This window comes from Syngnathus leptorhynchus, chromosome 1 (genome assembly GCF_054491065.1).
Source record: "Syngnathus leptorhynchus isolate UIUO chromosome 1, UIUO_Slep, whole genome shotgun sequence".
NCBI lineage: Eukaryota > Metazoa > Chordata > Actinopteri > Syngnathiformes > Syngnathidae > Syngnathus > Syngnathus leptorhynchus.
The window spans coordinates 17,218,653-17,244,330 of record NC_141195.1 but is presented as its reverse complement, the minus strand read 5'-3'; the positions used below and the strand labels follow the sequence as shown (position 1 = coordinate 17,244,330).

Genomic DNA, 25,678 nt, shown 5'->3' with positions numbered 1-25,678 from the left:
ACTAACAATCTAAAATGAACAATAACAATTCATGAGCTCAAGGGTTTCGTTTCAATCTTTTTTTTAGGTCATAGTTAACAAGTGTTTGAACGAATAGTATCGATCGCCTTATCTCGGCCAGCGTGTTGTTCCTCCCTGTCCTTCCTCCTCGTCAGCTTCAAGGACCCGCTTGCCTTTGTCCCACTTAACTCGTCTCTCTGTCCAAAAATAAAAATAAAAAAAGTTTCCAATTTTATGCTTTTGAGCCCATGTGGTTTGAATTCTTTTGTGTGTTTTTTGGTCAAACTGCCATACTTTCCTGACCCAGGGCTGCTTTATGAGGACCATTTTTGTGTGTCACATGCAACGTGTGACAATCTTTTCTCAGGTCTTGCGCAATCCACTAACGGAGACTGCGTGAAAACAGATGTCTACATACCATGGCCCTGCAAAGCCTCTCATAATCGTGCGACGGTATATATATACTGTATATACTTTTTTTTTTTGGGAGGGGGGAGTGATATATTGAAAGCATATTTTTCTGCTCTTAAAGTAGATGTTTGACTCTGCAAGCATGTGATCATAAAGCAACTATTCAAACATCTGGATTTAATCTGGAGGTCTTCATGAGGATAGCAGTGTGATGTTGGCCAAGCAAGTTCTTGAATGCTCCACTTTCAGATGCTGAAACGTTCAAGACAAAAAAACGAGTGAGAGACGCTTGAGACAGACACCAGTCGCTTTGCTGAAATTCTTCAACATCCCCAAAAAATGCCCATTTGCTAACAACCGGGAGGGGCGGAGATTACTGAAGGGTGGCTCCATTCAAATTTTGCAAACTGTTTGAAAAGTGCCGTCTTCATTTTACACAAGTGTCTGTACTTGTACTTAAATACAGCAAGTGAGTACTTTTGCCAAGTCCGCAGGAAATCTTCAGGTTTTACTTCTTCAACGAAAGCTAACTGAAACTACAGCTTGTGTTTATGAAACTTCATTAAAACTAAATGGCCAATATCATGCAGGAGCTTTCGGGGTTTGTTTTTAATGTATTTAAGTACATTACTGCTTGTGAATTGTAGTTTACTCCACAATACTATCCTAAACGTGATAATTAAACTATTTATTAAAAAAAAACAAATCCTAAAAGTAATAAAAATTCGACACAAAAACATTTCTAAAAATACAAAGTCATAAAAACTAATGAACACACTTTAAGTAAAGTAAGTTTAAAAGTAAGCCAAAACTAAAGAAAAACTAACTCGACATGAGTGTGACTCGCATGTAGAAAATGCTTGTCATGATTTGTACACAGAACAAGTTGCGGTCGTTTTTTTTTTATCTTTAGAGCTGAGTCACAGCATTTTTCAGCTCCATCTCAGCTGCAATTGGAGGAAATTCACTCGACAGTTTCGGACAGGACTTGAGGGAGGGCCTCGTGTCTTTGGGGACTTGTGAACAGATTCCAAGCTCTTAGAATAATGATGCTCTTTGTCTTATTTCCCTGTTAGTTTTCACTTCAATTTTTCTGAAGCAGTGCATTCTAGTTGATTGACAAGATCCGCCTCTTTATCAGCTGACAAGAGCTCAATGTACTTGATCCGAGGAGGGTTTGTGCTCATGACCCAGTTAGCATGTGCCGAAGACAGAGAATCCTTTTTTTTCCCTCCACTCTCAACATCACATCGATGGAAAGCATGTGAGAGAAAAAAACATCTAGGAATGCTGCGGTCATTGTGTATCCTTATTTGGAACATTGATTGCGCAACTGCATGTATCTCTTTTTCCTTCAGTAGTTTTCATCAGACTAGAAAAATGAGATACGAGAAAGCAAAGAAAAGAAATAAGTGACCCCAGTGTTTATATGTAGGTCCAATCACAGGAAGCTTCTTTGACACACACAATCGTCAGAGCTCTAATTTTTGATTGATGCCATCACATAGGTCTTCAGTTAGTGTTATTTAATGTTGTGGTCGTTTGCCTGTGCCTAAGATTACACTGAAAAGAAAAAAGTCTTGATTGAATTTACTCATTTTTATGTTGTCAAGTTTTTGTACGAAATAATCCTGTAGACCCAGAGCCATTATTAGTAGACGATAGATGTAAATGTATCTGGATTTTTTTTTTATTGAGTGAATTCAACAAGCATTTTTTTTCAGTGTAAGAAGGCATAGTGTAGCACACACTACGGTACAACAATCATATCAAATACATTGTGAAATCAAAGCTCTGATAGGGTGGATCGGCCGGTTCCAAAGTCCACATGATCGCCTTTATAATCAACTTTTATTGATGAATTGATTCGTGTTGTGTAATATTTGCTGCTATCTAGTGGCACATTTGGGGCATTACAATCGGGAGCATTTTTTAGAGAGACTTTTAGGAAAGTCCTCATCGGAATCTATTTCAAATGTCTTGGGGCCAGAGATGGATACACACTGGAATGGTCGCCAAATCATACACAATCAAGCATTCACAATATTGAGCCTAGTTCGACAATTTTAAAAAGTCTATAAAATTAGAAAGTACAATACAGAATTCAGTTCTGGATGGATAACGGAAGATTTTCTTCAAACCATTATACAGTTTAACCTACCACATTTACCCAAAAAATAATCGAATCAAAATCAGCTCACGTTTCTCTTAAGAAAATAAATATTTAATATACATTGGCAGTTATCTTGGCATTCATCTAGCAAAATAGCTAATCACTTATCTATTCTCTAAATTAAATAGGAAACAGTCGGTGGTCGGGAGCTACAAGTCACTAAATGTGTACATGTTGACGTCATGTCACAAAAACATACATAAGGAAGATGGATTGAGTGGCTCCAGTGTAAAAACTGTGCCAAACAAATCACGCCAAGTAGCGACCCCTGCTGGACAAGCAGAAAGTCAAACAACCTCGTCAAACTACATCATCAGTTCAGGGGCCAATTCCAAAAACAATTATGATGAGAAAGTAAACACAATTTCAGTTAGCATTTTTTTTGTATGTTTGTTTGGGACGTTTGTACTAAAAATGGAATTTGTGGAACGATGCGGATTGCGGAATGTCAAGAAGAGTTCAGCTAACTGGTATGAGACAATCAATCAACCTAAACACTAGATACAAGTATTTTACATTGTGCATTTGAAAGAAATGAGACATCTGCGGACTCAGCTGACATCTGAAAACACAAACAATTAAGTAAAATGTAAAAAAAAATGTCATAAATAAAAGGAAGACAAATAGGCAAAAAGAAAAAACGCAAGCTGAAATTCATCAGTGTGCGACGGGATGGGAAGACTGCATAGAATCAAGTCTGTAATGCAAAGAACACAAAGTTGCACCAGATCCACTTTCCCATGCTGCAAATGTCAATCAGTGAATAAATAATCGACTTGAGCGACATATCACAATACAAAAAAATATACATACCGTATCTATCATAGGTAGAAAAATATCACAGCCTATTTGTCCCTTTGAGAAAAATAGTTGTTGAATTTATTCTATTTTAGTTCATCAACTGGTTGCACGAAATCCAATTTTGAAGTTGATTATACAGTTACAGTAATTGTATCCCGATGGACATTTTTGTGCAACCACTTGACAAAAGAAATGATGGAAATGCAGCTGGATCTTTCTGCTAGAGCAGAAAAATAGTTTTTGTTGAATTTTAGATTTCAGAAATGCACAAATTAAAATCATCTGGATCCAGACATTTTTAAATACATGTACTTGTTCTTTTTAACTGGATCCAAATGATTTTACTTTGTTATTTTTTGTTCAGTGTAATAGGCGGTTTTTGTTTGTATGGACCAAACCGAGGAAGCAGTTTAGGGCATAAGTGCAGATTAAAATATGGAGAAAACTGGACAGGAAGACTTGCAGATAGCTTGAGTTGGAGCCCAAACTGAAGAAAGAAGACCTTGAGAAAATGACATCAAACATTAGATTGCTTTGAGAGTCAGCAATTGAATGGGTTGATCTTTTTGCAGGAATCGTCTGAAATCTTTGGTGGACAACGCCATTTATGGGTGTCACGCAAAGACCGGTAGTTCGGCTTTGTCGACTCATGTGCTCACGAAGATCACGTGACTCCATAGGTGACGTGGAAATCATCAGACCTCCAGGGCTCGGTCTTCCACAAAAAAGATGAATAGCGGCAACTGAAGAGATTTCATCTCAAGTTTCACAGCTGAGGTGTGGAGGCCTCGGGGTCATTTGAAAGCCTAGAGTTTCCACAGTTTGCTCGGTCTCTTCTTTTTCAGATTCAAATCAACTGCCAACTCTGGGAACGAGTAGGCTACCCCATATGCAAATTTTGCCTGGAGGGATTTGTGATTTTTTATTTTTTTATTGAGAAAATGCCGCAAAGAATTTCATGGCATTTCTTCTTTTGGCAGATTTTCCAAAGGCCTGGTTAGGATTCCCACAGGCAATTCGTCATGGAGCTAGCAATCCAGAATGCCACTCCTGATCCATTTCAGTATAACAACTTGTTGAGGGCCAAATAGGGCTGTTTCCCTCAAGCTGTGCAAATCAGGGAAGAAGGAAGGGTCTTTGGAGGCCAAGCTACATTTGCTGCTGGACCAGCCGCCTATAATGAGGCATGACTTTACTTTCCGGAAGGTAGAGTGCCATCTCCAGGGCCACCAGGATGGTGAACTCAAAGCTTATCAGCTCCCGCCTGCCGATCCTGAAGCGCTCCTCAAGCTTCTGCTCAAAACACAACATATAGAAGGTTTTTGGATCTTCTTTTGTTTTTTTTACCAAAACTTTCACCAAACATAATTTTCTTCACTATTTATAATAACCTGCACACACAAAGACTAAAATTGCGATCCCATGCTGGACTTTCACCACACAGACACCAGCATGAAATAATGGCCAGATGCTGCCGCCTAGCGGTGACGTGTCAGAAACTCATGATTAAGTCAAATTTTTGCTGACGTCGCAAAACAAATCCTCCAAAAAGTAAAAAACACATCTGATTCCTTCTAATTGGGGGAAAAAAACCGTGGGGCACTTGATGTTCAAGATATGACAATACTGCAATAATATTTGTGTCTTATTATTATCATCACCGTTGTAAATTTGTGTGTATGTGTGTCTTACATCGATAAGATGTTTAACCTCCTGTTTTCTTAGATCACTGCTGATCTTGGCGGCCAATAGGATGCAGGCAGCTGACACCAACTTCCTGTTGAATAAAGCCAAACAAATGGGGATGTTCAAATTGAAGACCTCATTTGAAAGAAAATAATATCAATATCGCTTGGACTGTAATGGTAACATAGCAACACTAATGGGAGTCATCTTGGAAATAATCCAGCTGTCAATGACTGCTCCTTCCATCTACGTTCCTCGCCAAAAGTAGGCCTACCTGTTCTGTTTGTTGAGTCGCCCCTGCAGTACCAACTTTTCAAAGTAGACGAAGGCCATTGCGATGGTGGAGGGCTGCAGGCCGCAATCCTCGCCGACCAATTGCATCTCTTGCTTCAGACTGAGACGCAGACGAGCAAAAAGGTCACCGCCTCGTGAGACGCCTTTCCGCTCGGGCTTTCCCAGAAGGTGTTTGCGCCTCCACGTACCTGCGAATCTTACTCAGGGTGAGTTTGATGTGAGGAAACTTCTCCTTGAATGTCTCGTTCATGTCTTTCTTCAAGTCGGAAGGTTTCACGTACTCGATGACGGTGGTCTGCGACGAGAGAAGGAATGGAAACAAAATGATCACGCATCGCTTCTCGGCCAACGGAACGCTTCCGAGGATGTCAAAAGCCAGCCGCTAAACGGGAATCTTCATGAACATGTACGCGAGTGGAATTATAGCTCAGCCTCTGGAGTGAAAATCCCCTCGGGATGGATTAAGCAGCAATGCATGTGTGTGTGTCTGCATCCCTTTGGAATAGATTCCACTAAGCTGCTGCCTATCAGGCCACCAATTAAGCTGACATCAAGGTATATGTGCCTATTTGGTGCTTCTTGACATTTTTTTTGGTCAGATAGATTGACTGTTGCTCGTGGTGGCCAAATGCAAAAAGCTACTTTGATGAATGCTGCAAAACGAGGCAAAAGGTCTCATGGGGTTATGCAATATCTCTTCCGTTGGTTCAACATGTTTCTTCCCACATTGAAAATTGTTCTCACCATGTAAGAGGCGAAGATCAGCACCCGCTTGTGTTTCCCGCAAGGCCACTGGGGGTCATTGAGGATGTTTGGGTCGTAGTCTGTCATGTCCTCCAGTCCTGCAGGATAGGAGAGATGAGATTTTAAAATCTAGCCCACTCCTCGTTTATCTTGTCTCGGCCTAAGAGCGGATATCGTATCCGCTCAACGGTGGAGGACAGAACAACACGTGAAGATTTTTTTTTTCTTTCTCTCACATAAAGCAACATTTTGATGGGCTTACTTCTTGACGATTGATGGGTGACCTTAACAAATCAAATTGCACGATGGCAGAATTATAAAAGATGCTTCCCTCTAATTATGGATGTTTGCTCTGTACACCGAAAATAAAGATGAGTGCGTGTTTGTGTGTTCTACCAAGGTCTAGTCCCACGGCGCTGTTGAGCCTACTCGGGGGTAAACGCCTGCCGGGCATGCTGTGAGCGCTCCTGGAAACGGGAATTTGCAGCGTGAGGTCGCTGGTGGACGCCGGCTTCTGACTTGCCAGGGCGTTGGTGGGGTACAGGAACTGGGCGTACGACACCGACTGGACCGGAGACAAAAGAAAGGTCGGGTCACGTGGGAATGGACACGGGTGGGTGTTGACGTACCCTGCCGTACGTCTCCAAGTGGAAACCCTCCAGTCCCATCATCTCCAAGGAAGTGGAAATATTCCCGGACGAGTGTCTCCTCCGGGGATGGCTCAGCATGGGCTCACTAGAGACAGAAAGGCGTACAAAAACATTCATTTGACGAGAGAACGGCGTTCTTCTTTCCAGTCCTTCCTGTACCTGAGGTAAAAGCTTTCTCCGTAGGGCAGGATGGAGAAGGCCGCGCACAGGGATCTTTTAGCGCAGATCAAGACGATCCTGAAGGCGACAAAACATACGTTAGCAATTCGTCTCCCCCCCCCCCCCCCCTCTTCACAGTTGGGGACATTCACTCGAATCACTTTCTGCGCGACTGTCGTGAACAAGCGTTTGGCTGGCAAAGCAAGCAAAAGAGCATTTGGTTCCCATGATGCATGGGAAAGTCAAGTCTGTGGGGATTTGACGACGGGAAATGACCAGAATTATGACAGGAGCAAGTACATTTGAACTCGTGTCTTATTTCACTCGCAGCTCCAGTAAGACACAAGTTCTCGGCATTCTTGTAAGCGGGTATTGTGCGTGATCTCTTCTGCTCGATGACATTGGGACTGGTAATCTACAAACAGCTGCGCCACTGGTGGCAAGATCTATTTTGGAACAATCAGCCGTGAGTCTATTATTACAGAACGACTCATTCTTGTTCCCCGGACCCAGAGGTCACATTTGTTTCCGTCTGCAAGGAAGAATAGAATAGGATAGAGGAGCAATTACACTGAAGGAGGAGACAAAGCAATGGCGCGGAAAGTGACAAAATGCTTCAAACAATAATAAATACAGTATTAATATGGTAATTAAAATACTTTTCTAGTTTATTTCTTGTCTAGACGGGAATGAGTCATCTATAAAGATTTCTATACTGTCTTGCTCTGCAGATTTTGTGATTGCCACTGCCTGATGAAAATTGCGTTGTTTTTTTTTTGCTGGTTTGTTGTATAAAACAAAACGAAACAAAGCAAAACACAAATTACAGACCGATGTCAGAGATACAATTCTCTTTCATGGACTAATTCGCTGCGTCGAATGGAATCCAAACACTCACTGCCATTGACGTCTAGATACGTCATTTACATTTTTCTGACAATGCTTATTTGTGATTTTCAAAATTGGAAACAACTGCACCAGTAGATGTAGCAATGAAGCACAATTAGATTTTAGATCAGCCCAGATTTTGAACATGTTTGAAAATTGATTTTTTCCACTCAATGTATGTGACTCGTGTTAGCAGAGTATGCTATGTGTGTGTGATGCAGTCGGGAAAACGTACAATGACGATCTTGGATGAATGACCAAGATGGTGGTCGCATTAGGACGGCAATAAATAAAAAATAAAAAAGCCCATGACTGACCATTGGGTGAGTCAATTTGATTAATGGTAAGTGGATGAACCTTTTTCTCTGCTTTTTTGTGAGAAACTCCTGTTTTTTTGATGAAGCCATCTGATGGACTCTGGATTGCTAAAAATTACAAGAGAGAGGTGGAATCCATTTTTTTCTGGTAGAAGAAGAGTCTATTCTTTCTCATTGTAGATTTGGTGCTTATATTGTTACAGAAAAGATTCTATGGGACTTGAAGTTCAAAGTATCAGCACGTCCATGGTAGGAGAGGCGCTAACATTAGCTGCGAGCATTTTAGCAGCATGCACTAACTTGACATTGGCAAGGATTTTTGGCTAACTTAAGCTTGGCCTCAAGTGTTTATTGCATTAAAAAAAAAGTCATGCAAAGTCATGCACTTGTCATAGCGCCGCTTTAAAACGGACCCAAGATGTCGTCAAGTTCAGCTCAATGCAATTATGTGGCTCATATGATGTTTATGCTTTTATTCCCGCTAACACGGCAAAATTGTGCCCAGACATGGGTGTCAGTGTTTTTGTCTCACCTGCTGCCCCTCGTGTCGTACTGCTTCATGTTTTTGATGAAGTGGATCTTCTTGGTGTGTCGCGGCCTGGGAGAACCGCCGGAGAGATTTCGTGTCCTGAAGCATGAAGACATGAATCAAAATCTCAAAATGTAACAAAAATGACACTTTGACACGCAAACAAATTGGCTGCGTGTACTGCATGAGTGCTTTTTGGTACTTCACGACTCAGCACATTTTAGATGGGCTCATTTTTAGATTTTAAGTCATTCGGTGCTTATCTAAGTGTTTTCCGCATCTAACCTCAGCTGGAGGTTGTATGGCTGCATTGACCTCACGGATTAAAGCAACTCCGCATAAAAATCAGGCCAAGGAGATCGGCTCGATGACATCACAGCAGTTACGCAACTGCTATGACATCAGCACAGCAGACGCACAGCAGCACCTGCGCTGGCTCAAATTGCACGCCGTGTGTATTCCCGCATCGGCGCTCCTTCAAAACAATCGGCCACTTCAAAAGTATACTTGAGTTTCAGCCATTTCGACGAGGCTCATCACCGGTAATATGCCTTTTCCAAGCTAGCAGATGATACCAAAGGTCTAGTCGATATCTTGACAAATAATAAAGCGCAACTTTCAAAATAAAAGCACGGCATATTTGACGGGTTACATCGACTTTGTGGTCATTGTGAATGGCCGGTCAGATTTTTGGACTTTTTGTCAGCCTTCACATTTCCACAGCAATCATCATTCCACGACATTCTCGGAGGATGTTCAGGAATGTTCCATTTGTGTGGGAATGATAGCCGACTGAAGACATCTCAACACAACTAAGCTCAATCAATCTATCGTACTTTGGTTCGACATAAACAAGAATCCGAAAATGAGTTAAACAGAGCTGACGTTCAAAATCTACTAGCTGCTGCTTCTTTCTACGACTGAGAACAATCAGTCATTTCTCAAGCTGCCAAGCTGATCTAGTGCGTGTGGTAGCCTCCATCTAAATCAATTCCGGCATCCAAGCGACAGATCCCATCGGCAGCCGCATTCTAATCGGCGTGACCCGCAGTGACCTTCTCCCACGAGAACCCAGCGGCTTCTTTTCTCCAGGATGTTGTGGAAAGTTTTGTGGGAATGGAAAAAATTCTTGACTGCTGCTGAGGACGACAATTGTTGTTTACATCAGAAACTAAGCCCACACAAATATCCCCAAGCTTTTGCTGACTCTTTGGCGCTTTGATGCTGGTGGCATGGTCAAGTCTGTATCTTACAACACAGCTTGTCAATTCAAAATCAATTGGGTTATTGAATATACATCGCTGAATGCTTGTAAGGGTGTCACTATCAAATATTCTATAAATTATTTTGATTAATCAGCAAATAAAAGCAATTTATTTTGTATTCAAGTTTATTGCACAATCTTTTTCCCGGATCGCTATTGAGTGGTTATTATTGTTCATTTGGTATTGTTTAATGATGAAAGAGGGAGTGATGATGAAATGTTCAGTCAAGTGAAATTGGATCATAAATGAGAAAAACTCTCAAGCCGCTGTTTGAGATGATGCCATTGTCGATTGTTTCACAACATGGAGCCGGTGACCAGTCCCGAAGGAGCCATTCTAATTACAGCTGGTGGCCTTTTATCTTCCAAATATAGTGGCAGTAATGCACTGTTTGAAAAGCGTCATCTAAAAAAAGAACTTTGGGTTGTCTCTGATTTTTGTCAATGTCATTGCAGCTTTTTATGCTTTGCAATCGTTGTCACTTTCTCGGCCTTCTCGGGCCAGTTTCAACGTCTCTTAGTGTAGCTTAAAAGTCCAAACAATGTCAAATAGTTTCCGGGTGTTCTATGTATTGAGCTTTTGTCAAAATACTCTTGGGAAAAAAGAATTATAGCATGCTCTTTAGCACTATGTTAAGCTGTTTTAAGAGAAGAAGTCTTGGCTCATGCAAACCAGCCATCGTCCCATCCGCAAAAGTTGAGCCATTGTAGAGTATGGCAGTTTTACCATGACACCCAAGGGAAGCAATCGGCCAATATTTGGGACTTTGTTTATCCATCATAGCGCTTTCATCAAGTCTATTACTGGTTCGGTCTATTGATACAATCCCGATTGCTCTTAAGACATCGACATTCTGAGGATTTGAAAAATATCCCTGCTAAATGTTTTCTCGGGCTCGTCATTGAATTGAAACATGAACATCTGCAGAGATGTCCTGCTCTGTCTTCACTGTTTGTCAAGGGTTTGTATTTAAAGCAGGGGAGTGAGGGAGATACTCAAATCCCCTTAAAGTCAATCTGTAACACGTATTTAGCGGTCGGTCAAGCACCAGTTGGAGATTAAAGGTCTTGTGCTTCGAGCAACATACGTAGACTTGAGAGTCTGCGTGATAATCACTCAGCCGGCCAGCTGCTGTGTCTCTCGGTACATATATTATGATGCATCTGCATCTATATTCACTGGGTAACTCCGACAGGCATACTGCTTACATGCACAAGGCTCAAAATATGGTTTTCTTTAAAGGTGCAATTTTACTTGGCATTGACTTCATTTGAGGAACTACTTTCTAATAGAGGAGCAATTTTTTGCAGGTTAATCCCAGGGACCTGGAGCAAGTGTTTTAAAATACGGCAATAAATTAGTTTTCTTTATTAGATAATGTTTTTTTATTTTTTTAAATTCACATTGTGCATAACGGAAAACTGTATATCCCTCTTTTTTTTTTTTTGCCTACAAACATTTTCAATGGGCTAATAAATCCCACTAACAGCTGGAAGTCACTTTAAGATGAATTCCTCATTATTTGGCAAATTTTTGTTTGTTGTTAAGTGTGATGAGTTCAGAGATGCTTGATGTAGTTTGTCTGTCTGCCTATTTGGAAGGAAATAAAGGAAATGCAGCACATTATAGTACTTGGAAAAGAATGTTATGACAAAACGTGTGTGTGCGTGTGCACACTCATGTGTGTGTGTGTATTAAGGGTGTGGAGGGGAATTCAACTGTTTACTGGAAACGTATGTATGTTTCACACAGCAGAAAATGACAGCTCCATTTTGTTTCTCATTGTTACGTGTATGCTACTTGTGTGCGCGTGTCCATTATTGCATGTGAATCCTGTCCATCTGCTCCACCCCTCTTGTCATTCTGTTTTCATTACTTTGGAATTCTTAACATCCGCATAAAAGTGAATATTGGAGGTTGTGTATAAGTTCAAGATGAATTAGGTGGGTGGGGTTGACATTGTATCAGTCACAGTTAATGTTAACAACAAACAACATATTATTGTAAACAATTTTAGGGGGTTGACTTCCCCTTTAAATGTCACTTTTAAAAATACATTTCCAATTAAGTGGCAAAAAGGTTGTCAGTATCGACTGAATGTACGATTACTAATATAATTCCAAGTTTGTTACTTTCAAACTCTAGTCATCAGTTAACCAAGTTACTTTTCAGAGCAAGTAATCATTAGTTACTTTTCAAGGTAACCGTGGCAACACTGCACACGAGTCACCAAAAGTCATTAAGTTATCAATGTAAGGAGAACAAAAGTTGGTCTAATGAGCTGTTATATAAGGCTCATATTCTCAGCCTTTCGTCACATGCAAATAGGTTAAGCGGTGTTTATTGCCGCAGGCTTGAAAGGATGCCAGAATGGTGACTAACTACAAAAGTGGGCCAGCACGTGCAAACTTCCATTTACGGTAAACGTATTCACTCAGTTTATCTTGACGAGCTAATCTCTTGTTCTGTTTGCGTCGATGTACTCCCCCCCCCCCTTCTCCAAAAACATTTTGCATTTGTGTGACTTGATGTTGCCTGTGGTTTTATCAATCCCCTCCCCCACTTCCTCTCTGCAGACGCCAGTTCACAATTCAGCGTCATGCATCAACAGCCTTCACAATCGCCAAGCGACCGCCAATCCATGACATCGCAAATGGCCCACTGTTTCCAGATTCTCTCCAATGGTTAGCATCATTGTTCCAAAGTAAAACTTCTTAAAGATAAGATAAGAAAATTATGCGCTCACAATTGGGGAATAACTGATACGAGGCGCCAGACACAACGGTGAGAAATGGCAGCTTGGACAAGTAGTGCAAAGGTTTCCCTTACTTCAGCATCTTTCTTGCTTTTAAAAGTGTGCTTGCTTTGCTCCGTTTGTCACACTAAAACACAATCACTCAAAAAAGGAGAGCACAAGACAAATAGTTCCTTCCTATTCTTGATTAAATCAGCCAGTACAGAGACTTTATCCAGACAATTTCTGCCCACTGGAAGCAGGCCTCTTAAACATGAGTTCAGAATTCCATACTTTTTACAGTCCCTAATCTCCAGACTTCTCAGTAAAATAATAAGATTATGATATTTTTGTAAATAGCTATGTATCATTTTGTCAACTTGGTTTCATTTTTTTTTCTATACTTTATCATCTTGCGTCAATTGTCATGTACCCCGACCTGGCGTCTGTTTATTTTAGGTTGGGGACAACACATGGAAATTTGCTCCTGCTTGATTTGGTGGAAGCCCATTTTATGATCTTGATTATTGTACAGCATATGCATATTGTCCATTGATTAAAATTTTCAAGGACAACAAAATGAATCATTCAGGTGACAACAATTATTGAATGCTTGTTTTATATTTCTTTTTTTTTAAAACTTTATTATGCTTTTATCATTCTCATTTTTGAACATTTATCTTTATTGTTTTTAAGTGATTTATACATATATGCAACGTTTAGTTTTGGTAGTTATTTGTTCATTTTCTACAGGGCGTTTATTGAATAAAAGATAATCATATCGATTATACAAATTTTTCTTTTTGAGGAGGTTCCCCCCCCCCCCCTTTCCTGGTCCCCCAGGTGATGTAGAAACGCCCCTGGTCTAGCGAATGACGGTGAGATTTCCCGGAGGTGCAAACAAAAAAACAAACGAAACAAACAAACAAACAAAATAGAAAACAAAGTTGTGCTCTGTCTCGTCTCTTGGACTCACCTTTGCCTCAAGTCGGAGGAGAGCGAGTTGCAGCTTTGCACCGACAGCAGCGTGGACGACTTGCGCGGTGTCGCTGGTGAAGGCAGCAGGCTGCTGTTGGATGCCGACGGTGACGGGGAGAGGAGGTGTCCATCGGCCGCCAAGGGCGCCGAGTCCCTGCGACGGCCGAGCAGCAGCTCCGCATCCCCCGCGTCGGAAGGCAGGACGACGATGGGCGGCACGGCCAGGAGCCCTGCGCCCGTCCGCTGTGTCACCGTCGTCGCTTTCACGTCCTCGCAGCTGACGGAAGCCAACAAACTCGCTGAGCACGTCCCGTCATTGCTTTGCGGCTCCGGGAGCGCGGCGGACGCGAGCTCGCTCCGCTCCGGGACGGCATCCTGGTGCCCCTGCGTCTCTCCCCGCTCGGCTGAGCTACTCTGCACCGGGCGGCCGTCCAACGAGATGTTGGAGAGGAACAAAAGAGCGGCTCGTCTCCGGTTTGAATTCTCGCGGTTCCTCCGGATCTGCTCCCGAGTCTGGCTTTTAGTGACGGCCCCGAGGTGGCCGCAGGCGGCCGCCGCCATGCTGCGCGTCCCAGCGCCGAGAGTCCAATTGGGAATCTTACTCTCAACTGTCAAATCTCTTTTACCCGGCTCGAGACGGCTTAAGCCTTCCCACGCTCCTATTGGATCAAAACCGGCTGCGTCATGACGTTGCCGCACGCAGACTTCCGGGAGCAGATGACGCTATCAAAAACAACAACAACAACAACAACAACAACAACAACAACAAAAAACAACAAAAACAACAACAACATGACACTGTCAATTGACTGGACTTCAAGCAAACAAGTTGAAATTTGTTCCAAATAAGAGACACTTCTTGGAAAGTGACTCATGCAAAGGGCTCTCAGTTTTGAAATGAGTCACCTTTGCTCAAATGAAGAAGTTGGTTATGAGTAACAAACGGTTCATGTAAAGTCGCTGATTTCTCACAATTTAATACCTAACTGTAATAAATGTGCAATCCTTTCAATCTTGATATGAAATCCTGCAGATTTTCAACATTTTCAAATTCTCCAACATTCATAAGAAATCACTATGTCTATGATTGGTGGTGTCATTTTTTTCTGATAAGCAGTTGGCGCCTGGCTACTCTTGGGTGGCAGAAGATGAATAATTACCTCTAAACCACAGGTGCCAAACTCCAGTCCTCGAGGGCCACTATCCTAGATAATCATCTCATTAGCAAGCTCTGCCTGATAATGATCTTGATCATAAGAATCACGTGTGTTGGAGGAGAAAGACATCTCCTCAGGATAGCGACCCTGGAGGACCAGAGTTCAATACCTGTGCCCTAAGCGGACCTGGAAGCATGACGACGCTTGTTTGTTTGTTTGTGGTGACAGGATGGATGCTGAGGCATTAGTATTATCACCCCCGGCTCTGCCCGACAGCAACAGCACCTTTGATTGGCTGTCAGCATGTCGCTGTTATGAAACCACAGAGGATTTGCTCACGCTGATCCCCGCACTGACACCACTGTGGCTGTCAGGCTGCTAAATATAACCGGCGGGAGGACGCGCCTCGCTGTATCCCAGCAGGACGAGCGTTTGGGCACACATCTGAAAGACAACAAATGAACTCCCAGTGACCTTCCAGCTCTCATGAGCTGACAGATGGTTTAAATCCAAAGCTCACATCAATTGAAGTCGGACAATTGTAGTTGGACAATGTTATGTCAATTTCTGCTTCTGACAGGGGGGGGGGCTATTGTGGGGTCATCAGAACCCAGAGGTCTTGGCCTGCATGTTGGCACTGTAGTCGCCCCTTTGACCTTTTCACCAGAGGTCATGGAGGGCCAAAACTGCCAAAATCCAAACTAAATTAAGAAATAAAAGTGAAAATGAAACCCAATCTGAAAAATAAAATGTACAAATTAAATAGTTGAGTACATCACGGCAAAATCCCGGCCCGCCTCTGCCGCTATAAACGCAGAACTGCAAGATGATTCAAGGACAAGCCTGAGCTCCTTCTGACGAGTGACTTTATCAAAGAGGGAAGTTTAAAAAGCAAGCTTTTGCTAGAGAGGCTGTCCCAAGACGGAAAGACGGCACTTGACCAATGGAAACCATAATTTACGCTTTTATGCACTGCATAAGTACTGCGCGCAATTCTGTGTCATGTGTTTAATACCAGCACACGGGTACAGATTACAAAGATCAATGACGGAGCTGTAATCCACTGATGAAAATTGCCCTCATTTCATCACTCTGCTGTCACGCGAGCACAAGCGCAATGAGCACCCCCGATATTCCTGTGACTGTAAGAGCAAAGAAACGAGCCTATTACATCACAACTCTGGCTGGATGTTCAGTGAGACTGACAGAGGTCACACGCCTGGCGGTGGGTGGGGAAGCAATGCACCATGGGAAGGTTGTGAAGCATGTCCTGCATTGTGGCGGCTCACCGTGGAGTGTTAACTAAAAAAAAAAACACATTTATATATTTACTTTTATCACAAGCCTTGTCTTCATTTTTAAATCTTTTTTTTCCCTTTATTTTGCGCTGTCGCTGAAAGACGAATACAAGACTAAAGAAAGCGGAATTTACATTGGTCTCACATTGTAAAAGTAATATTCAATATTTTTGTTAGATTTTTAAAAATTGAAACATGAACTTAAATAAAAAAAAAAAAAAAACAGTATTAAGAGGGCAGAGAATAAATCCCCTCTTTGTCCCCACAAGTGTTTCCTTGTGTGCTGGGTTTATGGAATTGAGAGTCTTCAATGACGCTAACATGCTAACATGGCGAAAAAAATTCTTGAATCTTGAATGTTGTTGTTTTGATCAATGTAGGAGAAAAGCGGAGTCCGGCAAACATACAAACTCTATCCAGAAAAGTCGCAGCTGATCATAGAACTGGAAGGCAGACATGCCAGGCCGTAAGTTCACCGTACAAGAAGCTACTTGATGATTCTAGACTACTGAGGTTGAGGAATATACTTGGATCACAGGTAGTAATCCTCCTCTTCAATATCAGCGTGTGTTTCCCCGAAGCCAAGGGCTTGGATGTCGTGTGTGATGTCGCTGATGCGGCGGTTGAACTCTTGAGACCCCGACGTCAGAGAGCAGCTGTCATACCTGCTGGGAAAACAAGCAATTTATTAATGACAGCCTTTTTTTCTTCTTCATTAACAGACTAAGAGAAAATTCGAAACATTTGATTGGTTCCTCACAGGTTTTTGCATTCAACTCAGATGTATAAGCCCGCCCCCTGCCCCCTGCCCCCTGCCCCCTGCCCCCTGCCCCGCCCCTCATACCCTCTCATGGCAGTGGCCGACGTGTTGCTCATACTGCGCTTGATCCGTCCAAAGCTGTCGGTCAAAATTCCACCTTCGCGGATTCCAATACTTTCTAGGAAGCTCTCGAAGATGCCCACGTCCTTGTCCGGGATAAATGGCCGCATGCCTACAAGTCAAATAAGTTTTGTTGAAAGGTGGCTCTTACGTCATTGGACATTTTCGCAATCTGGAAGTGGAGTGCAGAGCGTGGGGGTCCCAGGGATACAATTGACACATCCGCGGCACCTCAGAAATAAAAAAAATAGGGTTCTAAGCTTGGATTAAGGTTGCAAAGTAGGGTTTTCAACTGGGGATTCAAATTTGGATTCATAGATTCATGTTGAGGTGGCATTACCAAAAAAAAAAAAAAAAAACACCTGGCGGGCCTTCTGCTGCCATATCAAATACTTAAATAGCATTACAAATAAATATATATAAAATATTACAGAAATAAATAAATATGAATAAAAATATTACAAGTAGCTTTACCATACTCATGGTCATTATCAGCTTCTCACCCAGTAGCAGAAACTTGCGGTTGTCTCCATACAGCTGCAGCAACTCGGAGCAGAAGTGTCCAATGTCCGAGCCCAGCCTGTATTCTCGCAAAAAGGTGGCAAAGTGTTGCAGCTCCACGGCACTCAGCTTGTTCCTCAGCTACACACACATTTCATCAGTAAAGATATATCCCGGGGAATTTTGAAAATCAATTCAATTTGAAATTTTTGCCAGTTATTATTGTCCAATGGGTAATTTTTTTTTTAATGTTGTATTTTCACAATTAATGAAGTAATGGTTGCCTGAGGATACAAAATAGTTTTTCACCGTGATCATGTACTCCTGCATGAGCGCTAGGGTGGGATTGCTCTCTCCCGCGTCGTTGGCCAAAGCTAGACCACGATGGGAATCCTGAAGCGAAAGCGATGAACTCTCGCTATACGTCTCACTGTAGTAGAGCTCAAACGCATCCTGGGATCCGTCACTAAAAGAAAGCAAAGAAGGTGAGGGCATTTTCAATTGTCGGAGGATGAACAAAAACCGAAGAGGCTTGGGACTGACTATGAACTGCAGCAGCTGAACTCTGGATCATAACTGTACGATGCGTCCGTCAGGCAGCTGTCACCTGTCACCAAAAAGTTACAAATCACCCTATTGCTACTAGAGCTGAAAAAAAAATCTGAAATTTGGAAAGTTTCAATGGGAGTCAACAGAAGTTCATTGCAGGGATTTGTTCAATTGAAGCTTGGCTCGTAGAATTTAAAAATAGTTGGGTGAAATATTCTTCAGCACGGTCATGACTAAAACAAGCTGATTTTATGCAAATTGAAAATGAAGGGCCAATTGCCTGAAGAAAAGAATTCAACAAAAATAGAGAGGCTCAGCAATAATTGTTATTGTAATTTTCCGGAGACAAACAGGCTCTTTCATTTGAACATTTTGGTGGTATTTATGGATTTTGTTAGATCTTTAATGGATTAGCTTGAGTACTTATGAACTGGTCGTTTGTGTTTTTGTTTTTTCTTCAATGAACAGATTTATCGTTCAATAATATTAGTGATCAATTTTGACTCACAAACCAATGTTAGGAAATGTTATGTTTATTTTGCATGGATGTCACATGATGAAACAACACGCATGCATATTTATGCATATGACTCCTCCGAAATCCTGCAACTGAATCCAGCATGAAATGACTCCACTCACTTCTCTGCAGCCAGTAGCGGTCCGGCATGGTGTGGTGAAATCCTGCTCTGTCCACGCACTCAATAGTCTGATGGCCGTAAATGATCTGGAACATCTGGCAGATCAACGAACAGTACTCCTCTGCGGCATCCTAAGTGACACACACATCAGAAATGGATTGGATGGATCAAATGTACGGTGCGAGAGACAAGCTGTCACCCACCCGGTTGTCTACGGCCAGGATGACAAGGTTGCAGTAGGCATCAGGACACGGGGTGGGCTCCAGTGGGTTGTGGTTCCTCCTCTCCCAGCTCCCATAGCTCTTGCCCCTCTCCCAGCTCCCCGTGCAGGCCTGCCGCCGCTCCCAGCTTCCTGCACTCCCTCCTCCTCCTCGCCGCTCCCAGCTTCCACCTCCTCCTCCGTGCCGCTTCTCCCAACTCCCTCCCCCTCCTGGCGCCACACTGCTCGCCGGCCTCGGCCGACGACTCTCCCAGCTGCCGCCGGTTTTGCGTGTTGGTTGCTTCCTCTCCCAACTTCCACCTGCTTGTTTCCTTTCTAAACTCCCGCCGCTGCTGCTTCCTCCTCCTCGGTCGACGTTCTGGTTTTTGTCGTGGCTGCTCCTGGACAGTGACGGCCTCCAGTCCACTCCGCAAATAGTGTGGCGCCGCTCCATCGTACCACCGGAAGGTCTCGGGTCGGCGTTGCAGCTCACCGTTTGACGTCGACTGTCAATGCTCGCCGGCTTCTTTCGGTCCAGGCTGTTGTCGCCGGAGACCACGGTGTCCACGTTTAGCCCTGAACCACAAGTATGCAAAACACCTCTTCAAAAGTCTAAAACTGTTCTTCTGCTATGTTTACACTTTGTCTCTGGCAGTCAAATCAGTTTGTTGGAAATTTTGCTACCTGTCTTGAGGACCAGTAGGTGCAGCGCATCATCTCTCAGGTAAGATGCGGCGGCAATCTCGTGCGTGGGAATCCTCATCAGGAGCTTCTCGTTGTCTCGCCACGTCAGCAGGAGACAGCGAGCGGACAGACTCAAGATGCAGTCCTGCTCCACGCTGGTCTTGGATGGCAGAACCCTCAGCTGCTGCTCAACAGCGCAATTCCATCACTACGATATCGCCACTCGTCGCTAATATAGAATTGTCACATTTCTTCTGCATTCTATGTAGTTATTATTATTTCCGTTAGTTATTCATATTATATGCACACTTTAGCCTGAGTTCGATTACCAACCCTGGCTGTGTCCAGCAGTTGCAGCAGTTCATCTCGACTGGATGGGTTCAGAGAGACAGACACCCAGGTCAGGTGACCCAGGAACTGATGGGAAAGGTCATGTGATCAGAACGTTGTGTGACATATTCGACATTCATTCCCAAGCACTGTGCCGTGGCACATTCAAGATCGTACGGCAACAAACAAACTTGTAAAGTGCTTCACAATAAAAATAGTCACTGAAAATAATGAAACTACAATGCCACTCATGCAAACAGGGTAACATACAATTGAAAAAAAAGATAAAGTCAATTAAAAGATAACAAATGAGTCCAATTATATATAAGTTGCCTGAAAAATATTTGCAACAACTAATGTATCAATGCAATCAACATAAAGTGACAGGCAATGAATGCAAGTTGGGTAAAACTGTTGTCTGTGCTGTATTTGTGCAAATCCTACCTTGACCTCCTTCTCCACATAGTCGAAGATGAGTCTCTCAGGGTGGATGAGGAAATCCGGAGGGTAGAGGGGGACGGTGTGAAGGGGACGCCGGTAAACGCTGCAGCGCTCCGACGGCCTGCGACTGGCTTTGGACCACACTAAACGCTTAATGGGGGACACCAAACCCTTGGCAGGGACACCATATGCATGAAGGATTTACTAAAAGAAGTCTGGGACAGTTAAGGAATTCAAAATGGTTCCAAATAAGCAAAAGATTTGTTTAAAAGATAATCCGATTTTTTCTTTGTAAGAATTAACTCACAAATAGTCTGGCAATGTCTCACAAAATCAGGCTTTGGGGGATTCGTATGTATTTTTGTTTTTCTTTTCATCATAGTTTTTTTCAGAGAACTGTATTAGACAGCATGGAATGAAATTGAAACATTTTACAAGGTCACTTTTGACTACATTTCTCGTGTGTGGCAGGAAGTGAAGGTACCAAAATATGCTACAACCAATCATTGGCATTCTTTTTGCCAGTTTTTTTCCATCTGTTTTTCTGTATATGATTATTTCCCAATTATCATGTTACAAAGAGATGACAAGACTCCTCCTGAAGCAAATGTAAGGAATCATAAAAAAAATAGGAAATTACCTTTTTGGATTTCTTGGGTTCATAATCCATTTTTGCTCAGCTGCAAACTTTCCTCATCCAGTCAGATAAATTTGCTCTTGCTCAAATTTGCACTCATTTTCTTTACATCTTTACCTCGACCTCTCCAAATTCTTGTTCTTCGCCTCTACACTGATTGTTTTGTCATCATATTGTTGGGACACACACACACACAGGAGGGGACGACAGGAAGCAAAGGAAGGCCACTTCCTGTCCAGTAGGAAACTCCACCAGAGGTTGATAAGACCCCATTATCGCTACACAACGCACACATACACACACATACACGCACACACACACACACACACACACACACACACACACACACACACACACACACACACACACACACACACACACACACACATAATAATAAACATGGATGGAGGGAAAATTTTGAAAATATTCATCGTTTTTATTCAGCTTTGAGTTTCAAGGTATTTCTTTTCTTTTAAATATCGTTCATGAAATGTATTTTTGTCATTAAGATCAACGCTCAATCATTCAAGTGCCCCGCCAAATCCAAGCCATTTCTAAAAGACGTTCCCATCTCCTGCAGTCATCCAAACAGCCAACAGATGTCGCTGTCTCCTAATACAATTTTGACTTGCAATTAAACTGCTTTGCATTACGATCACGAAAATAAATGCTGCAGGATTCTGCAAGTAAATGATGAAAGCAAGCAAATGATGAAAGAAGATACATTTTGCCCTGCTGCTGTTTTGTATGAGTTGGCTGAAATGGATTTATTGAAGGTAGTGAGGCATGGGGGTGTTTTATCTACACTGTATAGAGTTGGCATGGCGTGTTAATCTCCACACTCAATGATGTCATCATTACTGCACTGTCATTAATATGCTGCCTCTCCTTTCAACAAAGTCAAGCCAGCCGCTCTTTTATCAGTGTGTGTGTGTTTGTGTAAAGTGGGGGCACTATCGGGTACATGAGGTGACATGACGAGGTCACATTTGCCCGACTGTTGTTCTCTCCACTTTGCCGTGGGTCCACTGGGAACAAACATTGTGTTGTTTATGGATCAGACCTCTTTGTCACGATTTGTGTGGAAAGCCTGGTTTTCTCCCCGCGCTCTCCCCACAGGACGACAAACAATGTCTGGGCGTAAATAATCGTCAGTGGTTGTTCTTTTGTGTACGACTTGTTTTCCGGTGGAAACTTCTATAGGAACCTGGAGAGGTCAATGTGTTTGTAGGTCAGGTCGTGTTTTTTTTGCAGAATATCAAAAACATGTTGACATCATGCAAGTCCAGATATGCAGGATGCATACGAGGCAGCCGATAAAATTAAAACTACCCAAAATCTGAAACACTGGAATATAAAAAAAATATCTTCTGACTCCAGTGTTTACACGTTTCGACAAAAACGATGTGTGTGTATTGAAATGCATCACAAAGCTATTAGGACCTTGCCTGGATGTTTTGGAGTTTTGGGCCAAGTGGGCAAGTGTAAGTAGGCCAGCAGGATCATGCACCGCTGCCTCTAATTGTTGGACAAAGGTGAAGCCAACAGGGTTCAAAATGTCCCACTGAAGTGAAGTGGGAACAATGGAACCAATGACCAATGAGAATGTGATGTGTATGCATGTGTGTGGGTTTTGGGGGAATGGGGAGGAATCCTAGCACTGAATGACTCTCACACCTTTGACCTCTTTTCTGATACACCAGCCTTTGAAGTGCGAGAGGTGAACCTGGATGATTTGTAATGAACGTCACAAAATATCGGACAACGCAGATGAATTGCTTTTAGCATTTTAAGACAGTGGATAGCATCCAGAAAAATTCAGTCTGAAATCAGTTCCCATATGGTTATGTTCTTTTTTTTTTACTTCAAATTAGTGACCGATCTAAAGTAGTGAAAATGACGACGGAATGTTGACGACTCAACAAACGTGCTGGTTTTCAAGATTTGAGCCGTTCCCAGCGATATGTCATTCAAACGCAATATGTACGTATTTCATAATTGTTCGTCTTCACGTCAGGCTCGGCACAATGACAAAGATCGACCCGTTCTGAATGGATCAAGTGTCCGCTGTCGACTCCCATGTGTGCTGACGACGGCGCTACAATCCAGTGAACTCTGACCCATTGTCAAGCCTGGTTGTCATGGCTACAAGTGCAATTTAGCTGTACATGGGGCTGTTTGTCAGAAGTCAATGTACTTGACATCAGCGAGGAACAGGGGAAAAGGTGGCGGCGCGTGGTGCTTCCAAATTCATTGAGTGTTCGGGGGGGTCAAACCTTTGACCCTGAGGGTAACCCGCTATAGTGCCATCAGATGGATGGATGGATGGATGGAGCTGGATTAAGCTGGCTTCAGCAGATACCAGGAACCACATCTGACATCTGTTAGTTCAAACTTCAACAACGCAACACGTTGCCAAGCTGGCCAAAACATTTTGAATTGCTATGAGGTTGGGGGATCATCAGCCACCAGCTCCCACTAGCTCCCTGGAAGAAGAAGAAACATGCAAGCTAACCCATCCAGCATTTGCTGCGAGGACTATTTATCACTATTTTGCAGCTCCAACGTGTGCAATCACCTACTGAGATTCTACAGTTGGCTACAATGCAATATAAGACGAGGTAAGCCATTTGCAGCTGAAATAAAAAAATAAAAAAATCTCGGTAGCAATGCCATACATGTTTTCAAATAAATGAATAGCTGGCTTTTTAAAATATGCACAAAATGAGCTGAGCGATACATCATGCCTTGAGAGGAACATCTTTTTGCGCTAGCGTTGACATTGAGGAAGATCCACATACCGTCCGGTTAGCTTTGCGAGGCAATTAGCACAACCGACAGCCATTATAGTGCAGTGACCTTTGGAAAGGGCACCATTAGGACAGCAAAGACAAGATAGACTGACTGGAAAACATTTTGAGGAGCCTGTGTGCCAGCAGTTTCAACTGCTTCAGCCTGTTTTGCAGTCAAGTGCTCACATTTAACACACTATTTTTTTTTTTTTCAACTTGGTGAGCTCCAGGGATTTCCTTGTACACATCTTTGATGAGGGTGTGTTGGAAAATATGATTTCTTTTCACGTGTTATCCTACCGAATGACATGATTGGATTATTGAATATGTTTGTGGATGAGTGAATAGCAATGAGTGTTGAAATCAGCAGATGACCAAATTAGATGGAAATTTGTGAGAAGATGGTACAGTCCACTTTTGGTCCAAATAATTGGGCATGACAAACAAATGTATCAAAGAGAAGCTCAAAGACGTATTCTGTTCATATGATGCTTATACTTGTTGTTTCTTCCTGCAAGAAAATCGAATCATCTAGAAGCTTATACCGCTCTCTTGGATATTATTCAAGTCATTTTAACTTTAACATTAAGCACCAAATAAGCACCAAAGAAGCTTAAAGCTCCACACAAACGACTCACAAGTGGGGACCAAACATTTCATTGCAAAAAAAAAAACCCTTGAAACTTCACATTGTATTCTTAGATTTGTGAGGATTTTGTAACGAGATTAGATAGAGGCGTGTGTGTGTGTGTGTGTGTGTGTGTGTGTGTGTGTGTGTGTGTGTGTGTGTGTGTGTGTGTGTGTGTGTGTGTGTGTGTGTGTGTTTGCACAGTAGAACAGGCTTCCTCACAACTCTCTGTATGACTACATACAGGCCAAAACTTGCATGCATTACAAAATAAGAATGCTCCCCACTTTTTCTCTCACACCTGCAGCTGTGGATGAGCTCAATAAAGAGGCCTTTGCTTCCATTCCAGTATCATGACAAGGACTGAATGAACAGAGAGAGAGGCTAGCTGACTGTTTAATGAGCATCCACTGTGTTCATGGCATCTGCTGGAAGGGGTTTGATGTTTACGACCTCCACAATGTGCGTACGTAGATGCCGACATTCCAAAAGCATCGCAAAATTCAAATGTATTTTTGTCAACATTGCTCAGTAAGATAATGCTGCTTATTGTGAGCTCAGTTTGTAGGTCTAAAAAGTTATGCAAAGCAAATGGGATGGCAAAAGGTTGGCACGTCTAATATTTTCTTCCATCTTGAGCAAGAAGTCACCTCTCGCTCACCTCAAACTCTGGCCCTCTTCCAGAAAAGGATCGACCTCGGTGCAAATCTCATTTCCAGTATTCTGTTGGGCTTTTATTTTTGTAACATTACATTGCACGAACAAAGCAAACAAGCAGGTGATATGAAACCATTGCATATAGCAGACAAAGTTCCCAAAATGTAGAGCGTGCCCCTTGATCGCATTTGAACTTTTCAACTCTTCCGATCTATCGACGGGTTTTGGATAAGAAACATATTTCATCACAGGAAATGTGGGCCATATTTGGTGAACATGGATGATTTTTCAGAACTCATTAAAACATTCTAATATAGTTTGAACAAATTTCTACTCATTTACACACGCACTTTTGAAAGCATTACTTAGCACCTCTTGCTGGCAGAGTTTTTCAAATAAGAGGCATGGCGTGCTTGCTTTAAAATGTTTTACATTGAAGGTGCAAGTGGAAAAAGAAACGGCTTGCAAACAAACTCACAAAGAACGCTGCACACAGGCTGCCTGGGAAAGACGGGCCACTCCGTTTGGACGATATCCACCAATTGCATGTCCAATTGCACATTTTATTGAGCGTTAAGAAATGTTCTCATTTTACACGTGTAAGCTAAGGCACGACCGTTAAGTCCGCCGAAGCGACACTTGCTCGTCTTTGCCAACG

General features: G+C 42.5%; 2 protein-coding genes across 3 annotated transcripts; both read right to left on the bottom strand.

Moving 5' to 3' along the window:
* Positions 1-2,061: 2,061 nt before the first annotated feature.
* On the bottom strand, positions 2,062-14,293 carry cables2b (Cdk5 and Abl enzyme substrate 2b). The gene is made up of 10 exons (XM_085923446.1): positions 13,628-14,293; positions 8,656-8,751; positions 6,919-6,996; positions 6,739-6,844; positions 6,506-6,674; positions 6,110-6,207; positions 5,554-5,660; positions 5,346-5,465; positions 5,078-5,162; positions 2,062-4,678 (listed from the first exon to the last, which is right to left on the bottom strand). Exons 1-10 carry the CDS (start codon positions 14,188-14,190, stop codon positions 4,535-4,537), a joined length of 1,566 nt encoding a protein of 521 aa, XP_085779572.1. The 5' UTR covers positions 14,191-14,293; the 3' UTR covers positions 2,062-4,534.
* A 1,545-nt stretch (positions 14,294-15,838) lies between these two features.
* On the bottom strand, positions 15,839-21,140 carry ccm2l (CCM2 like scaffold protein). Of its 2 annotated transcripts, XM_085913274.1 has the most exons (12): positions 20,947-21,140; positions 20,310-20,477; positions 19,869-19,952; positions 19,536-19,719; positions 18,856-19,427; positions 18,654-18,783; positions 18,009-18,072; positions 17,775-17,931; positions 17,468-17,606; positions 16,929-17,076; positions 16,612-16,749; positions 15,839-16,088 (listed from the first exon to the last, which is right to left on the bottom strand). In XM_085913274.1, the coding sequence occupies exons 1-11, from the start codon at positions 20,974-20,976 to the stop codon at positions 16,617-16,619; spliced, it is 1,809 nt and encodes a 602-aa protein (XP_085769400.1). In that variant the 5' UTR covers positions 20,977-21,140; the 3' UTR covers positions 15,839-16,088; positions 16,612-16,616. The 2 variants fall into 2 exon arrangements, with proteins under 2 accessions (XP_085769400.1, XP_085769399.1); XM_085913273.1 differs by lacking the exon at positions 15,839-16,088 and having other exon boundaries at positions 16,121-16,749.
* Positions 21,141-25,678: the final 4,538 nt, after the last annotated feature.